At 45.3% G+C, this 19,555-nt stretch overlaps 1 protein-coding gene across 1 annotated transcript; it reads left to right on the top strand.

Annotated features, from left to right (window-relative positions):
- The first annotated feature begins 4,603 nt into the window (after positions 1 to 4,603).
- Coxfa4l3 (cytochrome c oxidase associated subunit FA4L3) lies at positions 4,604 to 7,949 on the top strand. The gene is made up of 5 exons (XM_021156631.2): positions 4,604 to 4,679; positions 4,810 to 4,871; positions 5,003 to 5,088; positions 5,947 to 6,007; positions 7,456 to 7,949. The coding sequence occupies exons 2-5, from the start codon at positions 4,836 to 4,838 to the stop codon at positions 7,522 to 7,524; spliced, it is 252 nt and encodes an 83-aa protein (XP_021012290.1). The 5' UTR covers positions 4,604 to 4,679; positions 4,810 to 4,835; the 3' UTR covers positions 7,525 to 7,949.
- Positions 7,950 to 19,555: the final 11,606 nt, after the last annotated feature.

Raw genomic sequence — 19,555 nt, 5'->3', positions numbered from 1 at the left:
GTTTAACATTGACAACTGTATTTTAATGTATTCGGTGTGTTTCTCTCTGCCCCAGTGCTGCCCTGTGTGATGATCTGTCAGGTGATTTAGTCTGAGATTGCACACTGAGTTTAGTTGTCAGGAGTCTTCCATGTCTTAACTTGGAAACAGTTCTCAGTCTCTCTTGGCCTCGACACTTTGAGAAATCAGGGTTGTTTGTTTGTTTGTTTGTTTGTCTGTAGAACAGTCAGCCCTGGACTTGGGTTTGTCAGGGTGTCTGTGGTGTAGGTTGGGAAACTCCCAGGTGGCTTTGCTCTCAGTATCCCGGATGGGAGATGTGCTCTCAGTATCACTGATGGAGATGTGCTCTCCGCAGTGTTGGTGATGTTTGTCTGGATCACTCAGCATTGTTACTTTCTCTATTATACACTTAACTTTCTCCCTTTTATATTATACGTAATTTGAGGTCATAGATTTCTCTGTTTTTATTTTTATAGAAGCAACTAAAAATTAAAAACCCTTTGGTATTTAACCTGCCAGTTCGTGATTTCTTTTCACCCCCAAAGTAACAGTGGTACACTGTTGCAGTAAACCTCCAACCTCAATAAGCTTGTGCAAAAACACGCAACTCAGTTACAAGATTTATAAGCTGCACACCTAGACTGGGCAGATCTACCACTGCACTACTCTATTCCCCAGCTATGCTGCTTGTGGCTTCTTCAGGCCACGTGGTTCTGCCCCATCTTCCTTCTGCCTCCTTTTCCTCCATCCTTTTCCTCTCTCGTTTCTACTCTACCCCCACTCTCTAAAACCTTTCCCTTCCCCACCTTTCCCTAACACTGCCCAATCACAAGCTCTATCCTTTATTTGACCAGTTAAAATGAGGAGAAGGTTCACCTGGAATCACCTGAGGAAGCAGAATATGTTTTAGTTAGCATTTTATAGTGTCTTAAGCTGGTTTTCATGACATTCTGACACAGGCGTGCTTTGTTCATGTCTCCCCCATGCCTTCTTTCTCACTGGTTTCTCACCCCAAATACTCCAGTTCCCCTTTCACACCAAAACCATCTTTGTGCAAAGTTAAGTTCTTGGCCGGGGAAGACATCAGTAAGTTGGCAGTGTGTGTGTAGTTTCCCCTGAGCTCCCGGACTGTTCTCTAGCCTTAGTTGACCCTAGCATAAAGAATGCCTGGAAGTCCCAGCGTCAAACCTGGTGAAACAGCTACTGAAGGATGGGGTGTTGGAGTTAGTGCAGCCCACTGTCCAGGCTTGTCAGAACTTCAGACAATTAAGGAGGATTCTCCATTTTTCTCATCAAGCCTGACAGGGCTGCTTAAGTTTAGATCCGAGGGCAAGAGACAACCAACCATGGCTTAAAGAGTCAAGTCACAGTAGCTACAGAAGGCTCTAAAAGGGTCCAGCACTTGAGGTCAGGGAGACAAAGCTTCCTTAAAGAACTGGCAAGATCACAGTGATACTGGCTAGTGTCCTAGTGGGAACTCTGGGGCCTACCAGACCTGCTTCACATCCTAGTCTCCCCTGCAGCAGTGTGTGTGTGTGTGTGTGTGTGTGTGTGTGTGTGTGTGTGTGTGTGGAGTGGGAGGACTCTGTGCTCTTGTTACAGGGAGTGTGGTGCTGAGGCTCTGAGCTTTGTTTCATTTGGGAAAGTGTATTCTGAAGAACTGGATGATGGGGAATTCTGAATGCTTCTGCCCACAGCAACCTTAGACAAAAGAGCACAATCTATGATGGTTCTTTAGTCATTTACCTATTTTTGTAACAATATTTATTGAGCAGGTAATTTACTATTTAAATTGCTGCAGTTGCCTTAATAAGTAAGATTAGCTGTTAAATAAAAACCATCCTAAACTGCTGTAATTCTATTAATCCAAGGGGGAAACAACTAACATTATCCCTACATCCTCCAGAACTCAGCACGCCTGGGCATTAGTGCAAAAGGACAAAAGTGTGGCTTCCTAGATCTACTTGTAATCGCTACAAGTAGAAAGAGGCATATCTTAAAGATTATATGTGCACAATATGTAGATATATACTTTCCATTCCTTTGGTGTTTTAGTCTGAAAGCTTAGACACAAGAATAACCTAGCAACTTCACCATCTGGAACCTATTCTGAATAATTAATACTAGGGTAAATTTGCTAGCTACTGTGACCAGAGCAGTTATGAATACTGATAAGCACGTGTCTCTGAGTAGGAAAGAGAGTCCTTTGGATATGTGCCTAGACATGTACTGGATGGTGCTGTGTAGGCTTCTGAGGGGTGGGGAGTTATCATTGAACATTACCCAGCTGTGAACAACAATAGTGACCAATGTGTGAGGCTGGCCTTGGCTATGTTGCAGTAAGACACTGCTTCCCAACCCCCTTACATGCAATCATGGCACAAATGCTATGGAGTTAACCAACCATTAGAAAAATGGATTGTATTTGAGAAAATCTGATTGGATTTGAGACTCCACAGAAGGAAACCCATGCCTGATACTGTAAACCTGGCCAAACGCCTATAGTTGGGAAGTCCACAGGCCCCAGGGGTGAGCCTACTACAATAGCTATGCAAAATAGTTAACATCACTGCCCTTTAACTCCATATATCTACAAACTAGTACAGCGCTCAAGCCTCAGCACCTCAGCAGAGGTGCAGTGGATAATGGTTAGTACGTAAACCCACAGCGGGTTAGTTATGCAGAGCCTAAATGCAGAGACTAAATTGTCATTTGAGGATTCATCCACAGATGGGACATCTATACCATAAACAACCCTGCAAGTTCAAAGGTAATCATGGGGAGGGGGTTGTAAGAACTGGAGGTGGTGGGGGACCAGAACTAAACAGCATCATCTGACATGACAGGACGGCTGTACCCGTGAACTTGTGGATGCAGCAGGAGCAGAGGAAGAGCGAACTAATCCAAGTTTAGCATGGGGAAGGAGCTCACAAACCCTGACCCTTAGCTGAGGCACTGTGGACAGTTGGTGGCTTTTCCAGAGGGAGAGTCAGTTTTCTTTAAGCAGATGACCATGCTACAGTGTGAGACCCCACACCCCTGATTATGTGGAAAACACAAACTGGCCTCAGTGGGTTATTTAAAACAAGAGAACTAAAAACTATTTAGTTGAGAGGGTAGGATGGTAGGTGTGGATCAGGGAGGAGTCAGAGGAAGAGCGGAGGTGAGTATGATCAAAACCCTTGAATGAAATCCTCAAAGAATTATAGAATAATCTTTTAAGAGCTGTTCTCTTTTTGCCCAGTGTGGTTGTACACATCTATGGTCCCAACACCAGATCAGCAGAATAGGATGCTCTTAAGTTTGAAGCCAGCCTGGGCTATGTTGTAGTAAAACACTGACACCCCCCCGACCCCCAGCAGAAACGTTTTATAACTGCGGAGGGGGGGTTGTACTGGAAATTTAACCCAGGTCACAGGATCATCCAACTTTTTGGTATTGTGACATAATATCATTATCTGTAAATGTGTTGGGCATCCTGTGACCCATAGGCCCAGGGGCCATAGGCTGAACATTCTAGCACATGCTAGGCTAGGGGTTTCCCACTGAGATATAACTTCAGCCCTTCAATGTCTTTTTAAATAACTTAAACCAGGCTTGTTTTCTCTTAAAGAGAAGGGTGCACTGAGAATTCTGGTGTTAGGAACCAGACTTATGTTCTGATTTCAACCCTACCACTCACCAGCTGCATGTCTTGAACATTTCTGCATCTAGCAAGATATTCTCGCCCCCATCCCCATTCAAGGAATCCATCTCAGTGTCTGGCATACAGCCACTGGCCTAATGGAATTACTTCCAGAGAAACTGTGAGCCAAAAGTGATGAGTTAGGGGGGACCCAAAGCCGATGCTAATACTTGGAATATGCAGCAGAAATAGGCACCTGGAATCTTCTGCAGTTGAATTTTGGTTTGTTTCCAGAAGGAGGAGGAGGAGGGAGAGGAGGAGGAGGAGAAGAAATCAATCAATCAATCAATCGATCGATCAATCCAGACACTGTTGGAGTTAATCTGAACCTTACCATTTACTTTTAAATAGTCTCTATATATGCAACGTGTCATGATTTGGAAGTTTTTTTTTTTGTTTTTGTTTTTTTTTGGTTTTTTCGAGACAGGGTTTCTCTGTATAGCCCTGGCTGTCCTGGAACTCACTTTGTAGACCAGGGTGGCCTTGAACTCAGAAATCCTCCTGCCTCTGCCTCCCTAGTGCTGGGATTAAAAGCGTGCGCCACCACGCCCGGCCGATTTGGAACTTTTATATGGTTGATTTTGATCAAATTTACCCCACTCTGCATCTGGCAGTCTCTGTTGGTACTGGGGTGAAGGTGGCAGCCAGCGCTGGAGTCTCTGCCCTCCCTTAGCCCTCTCTCCACCCCTCCTTTTTAAAGGACTTGCGTGTCTTTCACTCAGGTCTTGGCTGCTATCACACCTGAACCTGAACCTCCCAGACATTTGGAGGTGCAGGACCAGGACAGAAAGTGATGGTCGACCGCAGGTAAGGACCGCGGTCAGCGGCCGCGCTGCGCTATCTTCCTGCAGGGGGCGCACATGAGTTGACTCAGTGCGACGCGGTCAGATCGGTCCCCGCGTGACCAGGACGCGCGGCCCTCCCCGAGCGGTTGGCTGCATATAAGGCCCGCTCGCTTCTGGGCGTTAACATCTCCTGGCCGCAGCCGCCCTAGGTGCGTCTCCTTTCTGAAAAGTTCTGTGGAGCGGGCGGTCGCCGGGCCTTCTGCGATTGTTGGACGGCTGGGTGCCCTGGTCCGGGGGAAGATGTTTTTGACCAGTATGTTGGATTTTTCCTTCTTCTAGATTTGGAATTCTACACTAAAGTCATCATGGGCGTTTTCCAGATATTGATGAAGAATAAGGAAGTAAGTTTCTAATCTTAACTTCTTAACTTCTGAGAGTTTTCCTTTTTAAAAAGAGGGGAAAGATAAAGATTTTGAATTTGCTGTATTTCAGAGTTTCTTACTGAGTTTATCCCCCACCTGTTCTCTCTCAGCTCATTCCTTTGGCGTTTTTTATAAGCGTGGCCGCCACCGGAGCCACATCTTTCGGTTTGTATGCGTTGAAAAAAACCGACGTGGTGTAAGTACTAATGCTTTCTGGGTAGGACTGTCTGGGGGAGCTTTTCTCTGACCCAGAGATTCTGACACGCTGTCAGTGTCTGGGTTTTTTCCTACAAATAAGAGCATCTAAACATGGACTGAAAAACAGTTCTGGTAACAAAGAAATGTAATCAATTCTGGTTACATTTGTTTCTTATGTCTGACCCTGCAATGAATTAGATTTGATTTCTTTTTAAATTTAAGCTTTGAAATTGAAGTACTTAAAATTAGGGGTACATACCTTCAACGTAATCATTTAGGTTTCAAGATTTCAACTTTTCTTCCCTGGTGTGGTAGAACTGAAACATACAACTATCTGTAACAAACTCTAGTGTCAACTTTGGAAAAAAGACAGTAAAAAGCCTTATCTCCTGGGATGCAGGAAAAGATATCTCTGAAACTGACTATGGTTGGTCCAGGGTCAGAGAGGGCAGTGACTCTAACACAGGTAGAGGGTGGTCCCTGGAGCCAATGCCTACACAGTTCAAGCCTACCCTCTGCCCCATCCCTCCTAGAACCCCCAGGAGGCTCCGCCTCTTCCTCCTCAGCCTGCCACTTATGTATCTATTGGGAGCAGTTTCCAATCTTATCAAATAAAGCAAATAGACCTCTTACCCTGCCCTGCAGAGGAAGAGATCCTTAACACTTGAAACAAACCCTGAATTTTCAGTGGACGCTTATTTAACTTCAGCTGTCACTGAAGTTTAGCTGGTGACTGTAGCATAGTTTCGGTGTAAAGACAGAGTCTGTCTCCAGAAAGTTTATAGATCCAGTAGCTCTTCCCGGTTTGTGTAAACAAATTTACCCAATCATTTAATGAGTCTTCTTTTTCTTTTAGTATTGATCGAAAAAGAAACCCAGAGCCTTGGGAAATGGTGGATCCTACTCAACCCCAAAAGGTATTGCTGAGCTACAGCGCATGAGTGTGTCCAGCCCAGACTTTGTTTTTCAAAGAGCAAAGCAGGCTGCATGTAGTCCTTGCACTTACAAAGTGACATTCAGAGTCCTTTGAACAGTGGTCTAGAGACCTGGTTCAAGTCCTCGCTCTGTTCGGCACAGAGGACTATGGACAGTTTGGCTTCTCTGAACCTGTGAAATGTGTACGATAATAAAACTTGCCCTTAGAGCTAAAAGCATTAAAATACAGAGCCTGTTAGCATAGTGCCCAGCCCCTATATTAAGCACCCAGATATAAACCTTTATATTATTAAAATTGTATTATGTTGTTTCCTTATTACTTATCTAAATTAATATAAGATGTGATGAACAATAGGAGTTCCTAAAAATGGGAGTGGATTCATTCTCAGTGGAATTAGCTACACTGTTCCAAAGGTTTTATTTATTTTTTATTTTATTTTATTTTATTTTATTTTATTTTTAGTTTTTCGAGACAGGTTTTCTCTGTATAGCCCTGGCTGTTCTGGAACTCACTTTTTAGACCAGGCTGGCCTCGAACTCAGAAATCCACCTGCCTCTCCCTCCCAAGTGCTGGGATTAAAGGCGTGCGCCACCACGCCTAGCCAAAGGTTATATTTTTAAGCATTTATTTTTAATTATTTGTTGGGGCCTGGGAGTCGTGCCTGTACCATGGCTTGTGTATGGAGTTCTTCTCTCCCACCACGTGAATCTTGGAAATCAAAGTCACATAGTCAGCCTTGGTGACAGGCACATTCACCCACTGTGCCATCTCACCACCTCCCTGGCCTAGGTTTTAGTTTTTGTAGCTTAAATATTCTGAAGTGCTAGAAGCACGGGGTCAGAATGAACACTAGTTGGGATCGTTAGCAAAGACTACAAAAAGCAAAACTCTGATAACATTTAAGTCAAGAGGGGCATTTGGGATCTTTGTAACTTTGTGTCTGTCTCCCAGGGTCTGGGATGAGATAACACTGATGAGGGCAAATGTCAGGATGTCTGACTGAGAACTGACTTGGGTTTATACCTTCATGAAGCAATTGCAATGAGTAAGTTTTAAGAGACTATTGTGTGCCTTGCCCTGTGTTTTGACCATTGTACATCCATTTACAAGGAACGAATGTGCCTCTTGAATTTAAATGCTATCTTAGCAAATTAATAATCTTGAAACTTCTAATGAAAGCAAGACAGGTCTCCCTGGTCCTGAGACACCTAATGACCAAGGGGTTTGGGGGGACAGACTGGTAGAAACAGGCCCAGTGTGATATTCTGTGCTTGTTTCAGAGATGAGGAGAGGGGTATGTGTATGTACGTGTTTTGTTTTTTTATTATTGCTATAGGTTTTCCTTAGAGGAGTTTAGACGATTCCTCCAAGTAAGTGTGAGGCTAGAGAGTGGATGGTTAACACAACGTCTTGCTTCTGTTTTCAAAGCTTATAACCATCAACCAGCAATGGAAGCCCGTCGAGGAGCTGCAGAAAGTCCGGAGGGCGACCAGATGATTGCTCGCCACTCCTTTCTTCCAAAGAACACTCTATGAATCTAGTGGAAACATTTCTGCACAAACTAGATGTTGATGCCAGTGTGCGGAAATGCTTCTGCTACATTTCTAGGGTTTGCCTGCATTCTTTGGATCCTGCATAAGCAAGTGAAGGTAGCACATAGTCTAAAATAGTTTTCTGTGTTTATTGGTGTAAATTTCAAGTTTGCAGTTGAAATTTTATGTTTGTGATGCTTGGATATTTTCCTTGAAATGTATAAACATGTAAAAATTAGATTACTGCCTGTAATAAAATAATTCGATGACTATCTGTAAAACATGATTTGTGCAAGAGATATCAAAAATTACTTACTTTAAAAGTGGGGGGCATCTTTTTATGGGAACAAGCACATTTTGAAGTATAAAATTTCATCTTTTGAATATCAAATGCAGATTTCTAAGTTTTACTTCCAAGTTCATTCACCCTCACCCCAGAAACTTCTTGAGCATGCATTGTTTGCAGTAAAGCAAAGAAAGGGTGCAAAATTTGCAGGGATGTGGATAGGGTCCGTTCAGGAGGAAAGGGATGTGGAGACAGGTGGGAGGGCTGCTGGAGCATGGCCCCTGACCAGGAATCTGAGACACGTGGAGACCAGCCCTTGGAGTGGGAACTCTGCTGCTCCTGGGAGGATGGAGAGAGGAGGCTGAGGAACCCTGGCCAGCAGAGACCAAGTGACGGTTTAATCCTATCCAGAATGTTCTCCTAGCCCCATTCCTTGATGGCTCCTAAAAACGGGATCAAGTAGGAAGTTGCTTTTCGTTGAATGTAAAATAAATATAGCTAAGATTCACACACCATAGTAGTCACTCACTTAAATTGCATAGCCCAATGGGGTTTTTATTATGTTTACAAAGTCAGGTAATCATCATCATTTAGTTCTAGAACCTTTGCATTATTCTCAAAGGAACCCCGCACCCATAAGCAATCGCTGTCCCTGAACTGCTCCTAGCCCAAGGCAAACACTAATAAACTTTTATTTCTGGGCTTGGGCAACTCTGGACATTTTACATACACAGGACCATGTTTTTTGTTTCTGACTTTATCTTCGAGGTTTTCAGTCCTTTATGTTTTGCCTCACACTATCAGCCCCACCCCTTCTGCTGAGGAATTCTATTTTGTTGATATTCCATATACGGACTGCCCATTTGACACTGATGGACACCTGCAGTGTTTCTATCTTGGGCCACGGTGAGCAAGGCTAATAAGAACCATCATGATCAAGCTTTTCTCGAGCCATATTCTCACTTCTCTTGATTATTTACTCAAGATCTTTCACTATTAAATTATGATGGTAAATATACTTTCCTTAATTTTTATATAAATATAATGGAAGTATAGGAAAAGGGCTAAATTCTTGTCACTTACATAGCAATAAAACCCACTCGCCCTTGGGAGCGCTGAAAGGATCTGTGTTAGACTACTTCTCTCAACCTTTGTTTCACCTCAAATTTTCCCACAGGGAAATCTCTGATGGTTGATCCTAGGGATTACATAAAACAGTTGGGAGTTACATTTTTATTTGCTTACGTGTTGGAAGTAGAATATGATCCCACTTAGGGAAATAAACTGAACAGCCTGATGATGGTTAGCCATCCCCAGAGCAAAGTGTAAAGTACTCTTGGGTAGGTGGCTGGGCCCTTGGATTTCCAATCACAAAACTGACTGTAAGCAGTGTGAACATGGCACTGGAAGGTGCTAGTCTGCAGGTCTGTGAGACAGAGAGAGAGAGAGCAAGCATAATGGCGACAGCTTGGCGGGGGGCAGGAAAGGGCTCTTCTGTCTCCCACCATCATTTAGAACCACACCTTAGTGACAAAAGATGGAAAAAGGCATAACTCAGTTTTCTTACTAAGGCCAAAGACCCAGCTAGGTGAACTGCTACATCTATGCTTAATTTCCACTAAGAATGGTCGTTCGGGTAGAAATGTGACCCCAGGAAAGGCCTCCAGCTACTGCTAGACTTGGGGGCATGGGCTAGAGGGAGGGGGTTAGCAAGGCCTTTGAAGAATCTCCTAGACTGATCTGTGTTGCCCTCCTTCCTTTTGGGAATAAGGCCCAGTGCTTTCTGGAACATACAAGGTATGTTCTGGCAAGTTCTCACACAGAAAAGTGGGAGGAAATCTGTGCAATGCTTCAGGTTCTACAGCTGGTTTGCAGAATGACAGTAATCATGCCTATGGCCCATATTGAAAATTTAGAATTTTGGTTTTTACAATTTGCCTCTGAGACACAATGAAGGTCAGGGGACAAGAAGGCAAGCAGAAGGCCAAAGACACTGCTTGAGAAGGCTTCACTGTGGGTATCATTTCCGGACCCCCTACAACACTTTAGTTTCAAAAAGACTTTGTTTCTAAAGTTGTGACGTTAAGATGGGCATTGTGACACCTGCCTGAAATCCCTCCACTAGAGAGGCCTAAGCAGGGGGATTCAAGCACTCAAGGCCAGTCTGGGCTACGTGAGACCTTGTCTCAAAAAACAAAAAGTAAACAGTTAATAAATCTGTATTCTTAGAGCTATTCAAGAATGATGGTTCAACACTCCAGCAATTTCAGAAATCCGAGACAGGAGAATTGCAAGTTCAAGGCTAGTCTGGGCTGAATAGTGAATTCTAAAGCCAGTGTAGGCCACATGACAACTTTCTATCTATCTAAAATAAAGTAAAAACAAAACAAAACAAGACAAAAAAGCCAAAGGCCTAAAGTAAATAAATAAATAAAAACGACAAATAGACAAGCTCAAAGTGCTTTTGACCTATTTGCAAATATTGCTTTAATTTCAAGTATGCAGAGAAGTGAGCAGGCTAGAATTAGAAACACACGTACTTTCCAGCTATTTTGACATATTTCTGTTCATGTCTGTCATATCTGTCAAAATGAACTCTTTGAAAAGAAGTTATGTTACCAAAACTGTTAGGATCATAACCCGTATTCTGACAGTCCCTAACAAGCTAGGCTCAGCCACTCATCCTCAGCCAGTAAAAGAGACAAGCATTAATAAAAAGCAGAGAAAGATGTGTTCAATATGGCTACATTGGGAGGAGGCCCAGTGACCCTGCCCCCCTCAAATCCATTCCCAGTGCCCTGAAATGAGATTCAGGCTAGAGAAAAGATGATCAAAACATCACTGAGCAGTTGGGTAAGATGCAGTTCTCATCACTGGCTGTCATTGTCCTGGCTCCAGCCTCCCTTGCAAGATGCTGTGACAAGTGAGAACCCTGTGAGGTCTCTTTCAGGGGGACAAACGTCTCCTCCAACTGGCACCAGGATCCAGAGCTTCATCCTTTTTCTTTTCACCTTGAGATTCCTGGGGAAATTCCAATAGCAAGGGCTCCATTATTTCAATAGCCTGATCACCAAGGGGAGGAGCCCTTATGTGACAAAACACTTCTTTAGAGTGTCTTCTCAGGGCAGAGGGCATAAAACAGCTGATAGCTGCTGGGAAACTGAAGGAGTTTACTGCATGGGATTTTTCACATCAGGAATGAAGTGGGAGAGACTGAAAACGCAGTCACATTATCATAAGCCACAAAGGAAGCAGACAAGGAACTTAAGCTAAAGACGGAGATGACACCTCAGTAGAGACATGGCTGTCACAAGCAGAGGTGGCAGGTACGCATTGATAGAGACTTTGAAGACCAAAGATCAATGCCAGCGGTCCACAGGAGAGCCATGATCAGCCAAAGCAATGGCAGAGGAAATGTGTGTGTGTGTGTGTGTGTGTGTGTGAGAGAGAGAGAGAGAGAGAGAGAGAGAGAGAGAGAGAGAGAGAGAGAGAGAGAGAGAGAGAAAGAGTGCATTGGAATGGCCAAGGAAAAATCAGAACTAGACCCCATCTCTAAAGACTCCCTAGCACCATGCAGGGACCAAGGGACATACAGCCACCGAGGGACACTTCCCAAAACCACAGCAAAGGTGTGCACCTGAGAAAAGAAGGCTTCTAGGCTGTCATTGGTCTCTTAGCACTCCAATATGTTGAGGGTACAGTGATAGAAACGAAGGTGATCAGGAGAAAGGGGAACTGAGCAAACCAGGAAGAGATCAAGGAGAGATCCTCCATCTCTGTGGCTGACAGGATTAATATCGTCAGCTATGAGTTCTAAAAAGTGCCTAGGGCAGCTTTGGAGGCTGAGACTTAGAGGGAACATCACCTTGCCCTTACTGGAGAAGACCTACAGGCCTTGCCTGGCTGGCCTTCACACTTGCCTGGCTTGCCTGTGGTCTTTCACACCAGCCTGGAACCTCACCCTGTGCTGGTCCTGGGAGACCACAGGCAGTGGAGGAACTGGTAGTGGGGAAGGATATCCTCTCAGGGCCCCAGCCCCAAGAAAGGCCTGGGCAGGACCTGCTCTACACATTGGGCACACTGGGTGTGTCCTCCATAGCTGGAGGGGAGTTGGAAAATTCAGGCGCCCATGGTGGTAAGTTTCGGTAGATGATGCTCTGCATAACAAAGATACCTCTCCTATTCCTAAATTCCCTTTGAGGATGGTACCAGGGCTAGCACTTGGGAGATGTGTTTCCTCTCATTGAGAGACTTCTGAGAATCACTTGGCTAAGCCTGAGTTCAGCACTGACTAAGCCCCAGGCACCTTCCGGAGCATACTTTAAACAGCACGTCACCCTTTCTTCCTTTCCGCCAGACCTAAGGCAGGCAGCCCTTGGCAGGGAGCTCTTGCCCACTCTTCCTCTTCTGAGAAGTGGGTGCTCTGCCCTTCTCACTGAGACCTGTGACCCTCAGCGCTGGGCTGGGATTGGGAAGTTCAGTGTAGCCTAGGTGAGGGCCAGCTCTGAGTTCTCCCCTCGCACCAAACTTCCTGCTTCTCTGCATTTGAGTCACCGCCTGCCTCGGAGCTCACCACAGGCTTGTTCTGGTCTTGAGGGCAGGATGTTCTCGACAGCTTTAACCCCATGACAGGAGGAAACAGCTGTCCCTGCCGCAAGTCTCGGTCACAGGAAGGAAAGGTGAGAGCACCGAAGCAGAGGCAAGGGTCACAGTTCACAGCTGTCCTCAACGTTCGCTTCTAAGATCCTCATTTTCTTTCCTTTCCTACACACCTCCTCTTTATTACAGAGGACCCAGAACCCGGAATGTGATTAATGGTGAACACTTGTGAAGTTTTCATACTGCAGCCAACCTCTGCCATCTGTAATCACAAGATCTTCAGATAGCTGCGGATTCACTGGATATTTAAACAAACAACAGTGTAAGTGATCAATTGACAGCACAGACTAGGTCTTCACAGAGCTTTGGCCTCAGAGTGGAAGAAATACTTTCCCAATAGCACACAGAAGGTTAGTTATAAGGCTATGGGAGGAAAGAGACAGGACCAAACACACAGACAGCAGGTGCCACTGGGCCCAAAGCAGGCATCCACTCCCCACCCCTCACCCCCAACAGTGGTTCGGAGGGGGCTCCTCTCTCAGCAGACAACTCAGTGTTGAGAACGATATGAACATCAAGATAAACTAGCTTGAGATCATATCACGCAACCCAGTTCTCAAAAACAAGTCAGAGTACGGAGCCAAAATAGAGTCATAGGGAAACAGAAGTATATTTGCTGAGTGTAGTCTGGCAGCCTGTGTACAGGGCCATGGTACCCTGATGGCCCACTGTGGGAAATATTCCCAACAAAGACACAGTGGTGTTGGGAGCAATGTGCTTTTAAGACGAACATGAAGGAAAACCACTCGATATTAAAATATGAAAGAAGAATCTATGGCTGTGTGAAGTGTACCCATTAAAAATGGCAAGGATGTGTGGCATCCTGCAGGCGAGGGGTAACCAGATAGCAGAGGCCAGCCCAGGAAATGCTAGGGCATAGCTTATGTTCACTAACATATTATGGAAAAATGCAAGTTTAGAGCTGTATAGGGTAGAGACTGTAATGTGTAAATATACTTTTATGCTCACAACTAATTTTTGGAGTAATTCCAAGTGTGTAAAAGTTATAAAAAGAACTTCCACACCCCCCACTAGATTTCCACCATAAATGTTTTACACCATTTTTTCTTATAATTTTCTGTCATTATCTATCTATCTATCTATCTATCTATCTATCTATCTATCTATCTACCTATCATCTATGTATTATCTATCTATCTATCTATCTATCTATCTATCTATCTATCTATCTATCATCTATCTATCATCTATGTATTATCTATCTATCTATCTATCTATCTATCTATCTATCTATCTATCTATCTATCTATCTATTTTCCTGTCTACCTATGTGTAAGTGTAGCATATGTATATATATATTCATGCACATATGAGTGTATTCCTAAGGGAGCATGCATGTATGTGAGTACAGGTGAAGTTCAGAGATCAGTATTGGGTGTCTTCATCAATTGCTCTCCACTTCATTTTTGAGACTGGGTCTGTCTGTGAGCCTGCCTGGATGCTACCATGCTTCCTGCTATGATGATAATGAACTGAACCTCTGAACCTGTAAGCCAGCCCCAATTAAATGTCTCTTCTAAGAGTTGCCTCGGTCACGGTTCACAGCAGTAAAACACAAATTAAGACAGAAGTTGGTACCAGGGTTGTGATAGGCCTGACCATGCTAGTTTGGAAGAATGTGGACTTTGAGATTTGGAAAGCAGTAATGGGACTTAATGTTTTAAATGTTTTAAATGGGGCTTAATGGTCCATCCTAGTAGGAACATGGAAGACATTGGTACTGAGGGTGTGTAGACCTGGCCCACCCAAGAGGTTTTAGTGGGAAAGAATTTCAGCATGTGGCCCAGAGACTATTTTTGCGGTATTTTGGTGAAGAATGTCACTGCTTTTTGCCCTTGTGTGAAGAGTCTACCTGAGGTTATGGTTAGGAGATTTATATTAATTGCATTGACAAAGGAAGTCTCAAAAAAGCTCAACACACTGTTCTCCAGTTTAATCTCATGAAGAGTATTCTGATTAAGATAGTAAGCTTAAAAAGAAAAAAATACAAAATGTATGGTTCAAGTAATCACAAAGGGGCACCAGGAAGTGGGAAGAAGCTAAGTCCTGTGTTCACGGATGTTAAAAGGAGTTAAGGGAACGGTGACTTTGGGGCAAGATTCCACCCAGCTACACTTATGCGTTTGCAGTTGAAGAAGGCATAGTTATATCTAAGCATTATTATGACATGGCTACTGTTTTCATTTGGACTTTTGATCTGAAATGAACTACAATCCAGAAATGGAGAGCACAACTGTCATCCAGATTTTGAGGCTGGAAGACACAGGTTTTTGATCTAGATCTTGAGGAAGAGTGGCCATGACCAGTTTAGGCCCAGGCATGGTGGCACAGACCTTTACTCTCAGGAGAGAAAGAGTTCAAGGCCAGGTTGGGACAGAGCAAGTTCCAAGTAAAGGTGTGGTTGTTCACCCTGTTTAATCATAGAACTCAGGAGACAAAGCATGAAGATCTCCGAGTTCAAGGTCAATCTACAGATACAGAACAAATTCCAGGACAGCCAAGCTTAGGCAGCAAACAGAAAGCTGGTGATGATACAATAGAACAAGGGCCATCCATGTTCCAGCCCCAGCAAGCAGCACAACTCGGCAGCTTCAGCCATGTGGCTCTGACTTTAGAGTCAAGAATAGAAGAGATTACTGGGGCAATTAATGCCAGTTAGCTGGAGCTAAGAAATTAGTGGTAATTAAGAAGAGGCCAGCATCACTGAGGTGAAATCTGGGAAATATGTTCTGAGGGCACAAAGAAGCTGTGTTCCAGAGATAGCCAAGGTTGTACCTCATGCTGCAGCTGGACTTGCTAATGTGTAAGAGTCGCCCAGGCAGTACTGGTTTTGAAGGCATGAAGAGGTCATGGAAAGCAGCTGAGGCTTGGCACTATGAGGCCAGAGAAGGCCATTGGAAAAGGTACAGCCTCAGTTGCAGTTAATGGCCTAAGACTGAAGGGGTCATGCAAAGGAATTGAGGCTTGGCACCATAGAGGGAGCCTATGAGAGGCTGTTGGTGAAGCTGAGTTGCAACAGAAGACCTCAGCATATTAGAGATGCCAGCACCATGGGATGACCACCAAGAACAGCAACAGCAGTGGAGTCAACCAGAGCCTAAAGTGCTACAGAGGACAGAGCTGGAGATGCTACCCAAGCCATTTTGAGAAGCTCAGATGATCCTGTGTGGATCCCAGACATTGGAACAAGAAGCTGTAAAGTTCAAGTTGACATAGAGACCCAAGATGTTAGAGATGCCAGAACTGTGGGATACCTGCTGAAGAAAGTCACTAACAGTGAGTAGATCCATTCCAAGAGAAAGACTTGTGTTGCTGTCAGCAAAGCTGAAAGGAGCTGGACATCAGAAATGGAGATGCAGAATTTGGAGTTTTCCAGCTGCTTTTTGGTTTTGCTTTTGTCCAGGATTTCCTCAGTATGTCATTTTGGAATGGCAATGTATACCCTGTGATGTTGGAGGTATGTGATCTGCTTTTTTGTTTTGATTTTATAAGGGATTACAGTTAAGAGATTGCATGAATCTCAGAAGAGACTTTGAAGTTTGGACTTCTAATTGTTGAGGTGGTTATAAGCTATGAAACTTTTAAAGTTGGGACTAAATGTATTGTGCATTATGTTATGGCTAGGTATGCCCCCCCCCCATAGACTCATCTGTGTGAATAAGCTTGGGGGGGGCAGGAAGTGGAATGTGGTGGTTTGAATTTGCTTGACCCAGGGAATGGCACTACTAGGAGGTGTAGCCTCGTTGGAGTAGGTGTGGCCTTGTTGGAGGAAGTGTGTCACTGTGGGGGTGGGCTTTGAGACCCTCTTCCTAGCTGCCCGAGGACTGTTTACTCCTGGCTTCCATCGGGTGAAGACATAGCACTCTCAGGTCCTTCTCTAGCACCATGCCTGCCTGGATGCTGCCATGATTCCTGCTATGACGATAATGAACTGAACCTCTGAACCTGGAAGCCAGCCCCAATTAAATGTTGCCTCTTCTAAAAGATGCCTTGGTCACAGTGTCTATTCACAGCAGTAAAATCTGAACTAAGACAAAACTTGAGGGTGAAATAAAGTGATTTCCCACCAAAGACCTTGGAAAACCAGCTGCTGAAGAGACCGCCCTTTCCCTTAGTCACCATCAGCAGTAGACGTGAGGACTGAGGAGGTGTAGGAGGGAGGGACTCAGATCCTTCAGAAAGAATTTCCAAGGAAAAGGGCAGTTTTGGAACAGTTTAGGCAGTGGGGAGGGTGGCTGTCTCTGGAACAGCACCTTTCTTGTCCTCAACAGCACTTGTCTGGTAGCAAGCCTCCCATCCATCCCAGTGGTGGACCCCTGCCACCATTCCCAGTGGCAGGACCTCTCTAGAGCCCTAGGTGTAGGTATGAGCTGAGGTCTGTCACAATAATAGATGATAGTCATGGTTTTAATGTCACCTCAGTGCTCACATGCATCATCTACTGGACACTTAGTATCCTTCCGTGAGGAACAGGAAGATCAGGGCATGCAGATGCTGGTAAAAGTCTTTCCCTGAACCCAAGGATCCTGCACTGCCAGTCCCAGCCCCACAGTGCCCTAGACTCTTCAGAGGACGCTGGGCTATGGTCATTCTGTCCTGTGGGGGAGGAAGCTGAGATCATTGTCTGTTTTCAATACTTGCCCCTGAGTCACTGCCTGGGTGGGAAGGTGAAGCTCAGGTCAGCTGCAGCTGGCTTAGCTCCCTAGGCTCTAGAGGCTGCTGGCAGCAGCTTTCTGAGGGTGAAGGCAGGAACCCTCCTAGCTCTGCCACCTAGCCCATGGCACCTGCCCACTGGGATCTACTGTAGTGTGGTGGGGGATTTATTCTAGTCCCTTCCACCTTAATTCTACAGCCCCCAAAGTGCCTACTCTGGTCCTGCTGTCACCATGGCTGGCATCCTTGGCCCCTGCTCCTGCTGACGTGAAGCTGGGTGGTGCTCTGTGGGACTCACACAGGGAGTTTCCTCCCAAAGGCGCATCTTTAGCAAGTGTGGCCCACAGGACAGTCACAGCTGCTGAGACACTGAAAGAACACGAGGAAGTTCTGCCCATGGTGCTAGGCCTCCCTGGAGCAGGCAGGGCAGCTCTGCTACTGTTATGAATTGTAATGTAAATATTTGATACACAGGATTATCTGATGCTCGACCCCTGTCAAAGGGTCATCTGATCTCCAAAGGGGTAAAGACCCATAGGTTGAGAAACGCTGTGTTAGAACCTTTGGCTTGGGATCTTTTGGGCACTGGGACCTTCACAACAAACGAGACTAAAGGCCTCTGATGGACCTCTCCGTGTGCCTCTTTGTGTGTGGAAATCCCACTTGTCCTTCATGGCACACCCCAGATGCCACCTCTTCAGTTAAGCCTTCCTTGGTGCCCTGTTTCCCTGGGCAAGGTCTGAAGCTGTGTACCCTTCATTGGTTCTCAGAGGCATTGTGCTTGGGCAGGAGCGATCTGGAGACTTCCTGATTTCAACAATTGTCTGTGATTCATTAGTAAGTTTACAAAGTCTGAGAGCCACATTTTCCTCATTTGTGAAGTGCAATAGTAAAGTGCCCACAGAACACAGTTATTCTATAGCTAAGTGCACCAACCCAGCTAGAAAAGAGTGGCCAGGAAGCACTAGCCTTTTTCCTTTAACTCCTGTTTTTTGCTGTCACATCTAAACTGAAAACATGGACTCCCCGAGGACAGAGGCATATCCTCTTGTGTCCATACATTGTTTTACAGGCATCACCACTCAATAAATATCTGATGAAAAATGAACCAGAAAGGGGGCCCTGTTCAAATGGAGCTTTGCCCCCCGACCTAGCTCTGGAATCCATGCACTGATTTGTTTGGCAATGTCTCCCCTTCTACTGAGTCAGCTACGGTGAGCTGGACTCTACAAACTGTGAGATTGAAGAAGCATTGCTCTCATTGAAGAGTTAGCGAGGACGTGGGTTCATAGCTGTGTTCCTTTATTGACCTGTAATTGTCGTGAGGAATGAAGGGGAGGAAGGGGAAGAGGGGGAGGAGGGGGAAGAGGAGGAGGAAGGAAGTTGGTAGAAGGGGTGTTAATCAATGGAGCTGCAGGGAAGGGCATTGGAAGCTAAGGGAACCATTGGCCCAGGGACCTGTGGGACCATGTGGATTGTTGGGAGAGAGCAGAGGGCCCAGAGCAGAGGCACTGGGGCTGGACAGGAAGATGGCGGTTGGAATGGGGAAGGCGTGAGGGCTGGACTAAGGGACTTCACCCAGCAAGCTGGGAAGATAAACAGCCTACACCTACAGCCAGCAGTTTCCTTCTTTCCTCTCTGTGACACTCCTTAATGAGGTGGGCTGAGACTGAGAGGTCAGGGAAAGTCTACTACACTGCCTGGGAGAGGCCAGTGCGGGGGAGTGGAGCCTGTGCCTACCTCTGACCAGAAAGCTGAAGAGGAACACGTCTGTAGTCCTTGTCAGTTTCATTCATTTGGAGTTTGTCTTTGGGGTTCCAATTAGCTGGAGGGGAGGTAAGGGAGGAGTGGCCTGTGAGAAGCAGCTAACACTGCCTGAGGGGTAGATGCGGTTTTTTTCTCTTTGTCCTTTGCTGCTGTGGCATTTCAGCTGCTCCAGTCTTACAGAGTCACCTGTATACCAGAGGGTGTGGGCCAGGTGATTTAGCTCTTAATTCCAAGGAAGAAGGAAGTTCAAAAAGTCTGTGGGATTCTCAGATAAGCCAAGGGTGGGGACTCCCAGCCAGGACAAAGTCTCTTCCACAGACCTTCCCAGAGTGGGTAGGCCTGAGAACATAGAGGAAAACAAACACTTGATTCGTGCACAAGGTCACTCCTGCAACCCTCCAATATCAAATTCCACCCAGCACTGATACTGTCGTCTTGGTTCCTGGATGTAGCAGTAGGTTCCCCAGGCTACAGTTTGAATGCCCAACTCCTAACAGACCCCATTTCAGACCAGACCCAAGTCCAGGCCTCTCATACTTCTGTGACTAGCTACTGCTAAGGTTCCCACACAGTATCTTTTGTACTTGATTAATCTGAGCACAGAGAAATT

This window comes from Mus caroli, unplaced genomic scaffold, assembly GCF_978045245.1.
Source record: "Mus caroli unplaced genomic scaffold, Mus_caroli_1 scaffold_2, whole genome shotgun sequence".
Lineage (NCBI taxonomy): Eukaryota > Metazoa > Chordata > Mammalia > Rodentia > Muridae > Mus > Mus caroli.
The sequence above is the reverse complement of the archived record's forward strand: the minus strand, read 5'-3'. Positions and strand labels throughout refer to the sequence as shown.

What these genes read in the sequence shown, in the direction of transcription:
- Coxfa4l3 (XM_021156631.2), top strand. Translation starts at nt 4,836, where the DNA reads ATGGGCGTTTTCCAGATATTGATGAAGAATAAGGAA. An exon ending in TATTGATGAAGAATAAGGAA is followed by an intron (nt 4,872 to 5,002) that starts GTAAGTTTCTAA and finishes GTTCTCTCTCAG; the next exon opens with CTCATTCCTTTGGCGTTTTT. An exon ending in ATCCTACTCAACCCCAAAAG is followed by an intron (nt 6,008 to 7,455) that starts GTATTGCTGAGC and finishes CTGTTTTCAAAG; the next exon opens with CTTATAACCATCAACCAGCA.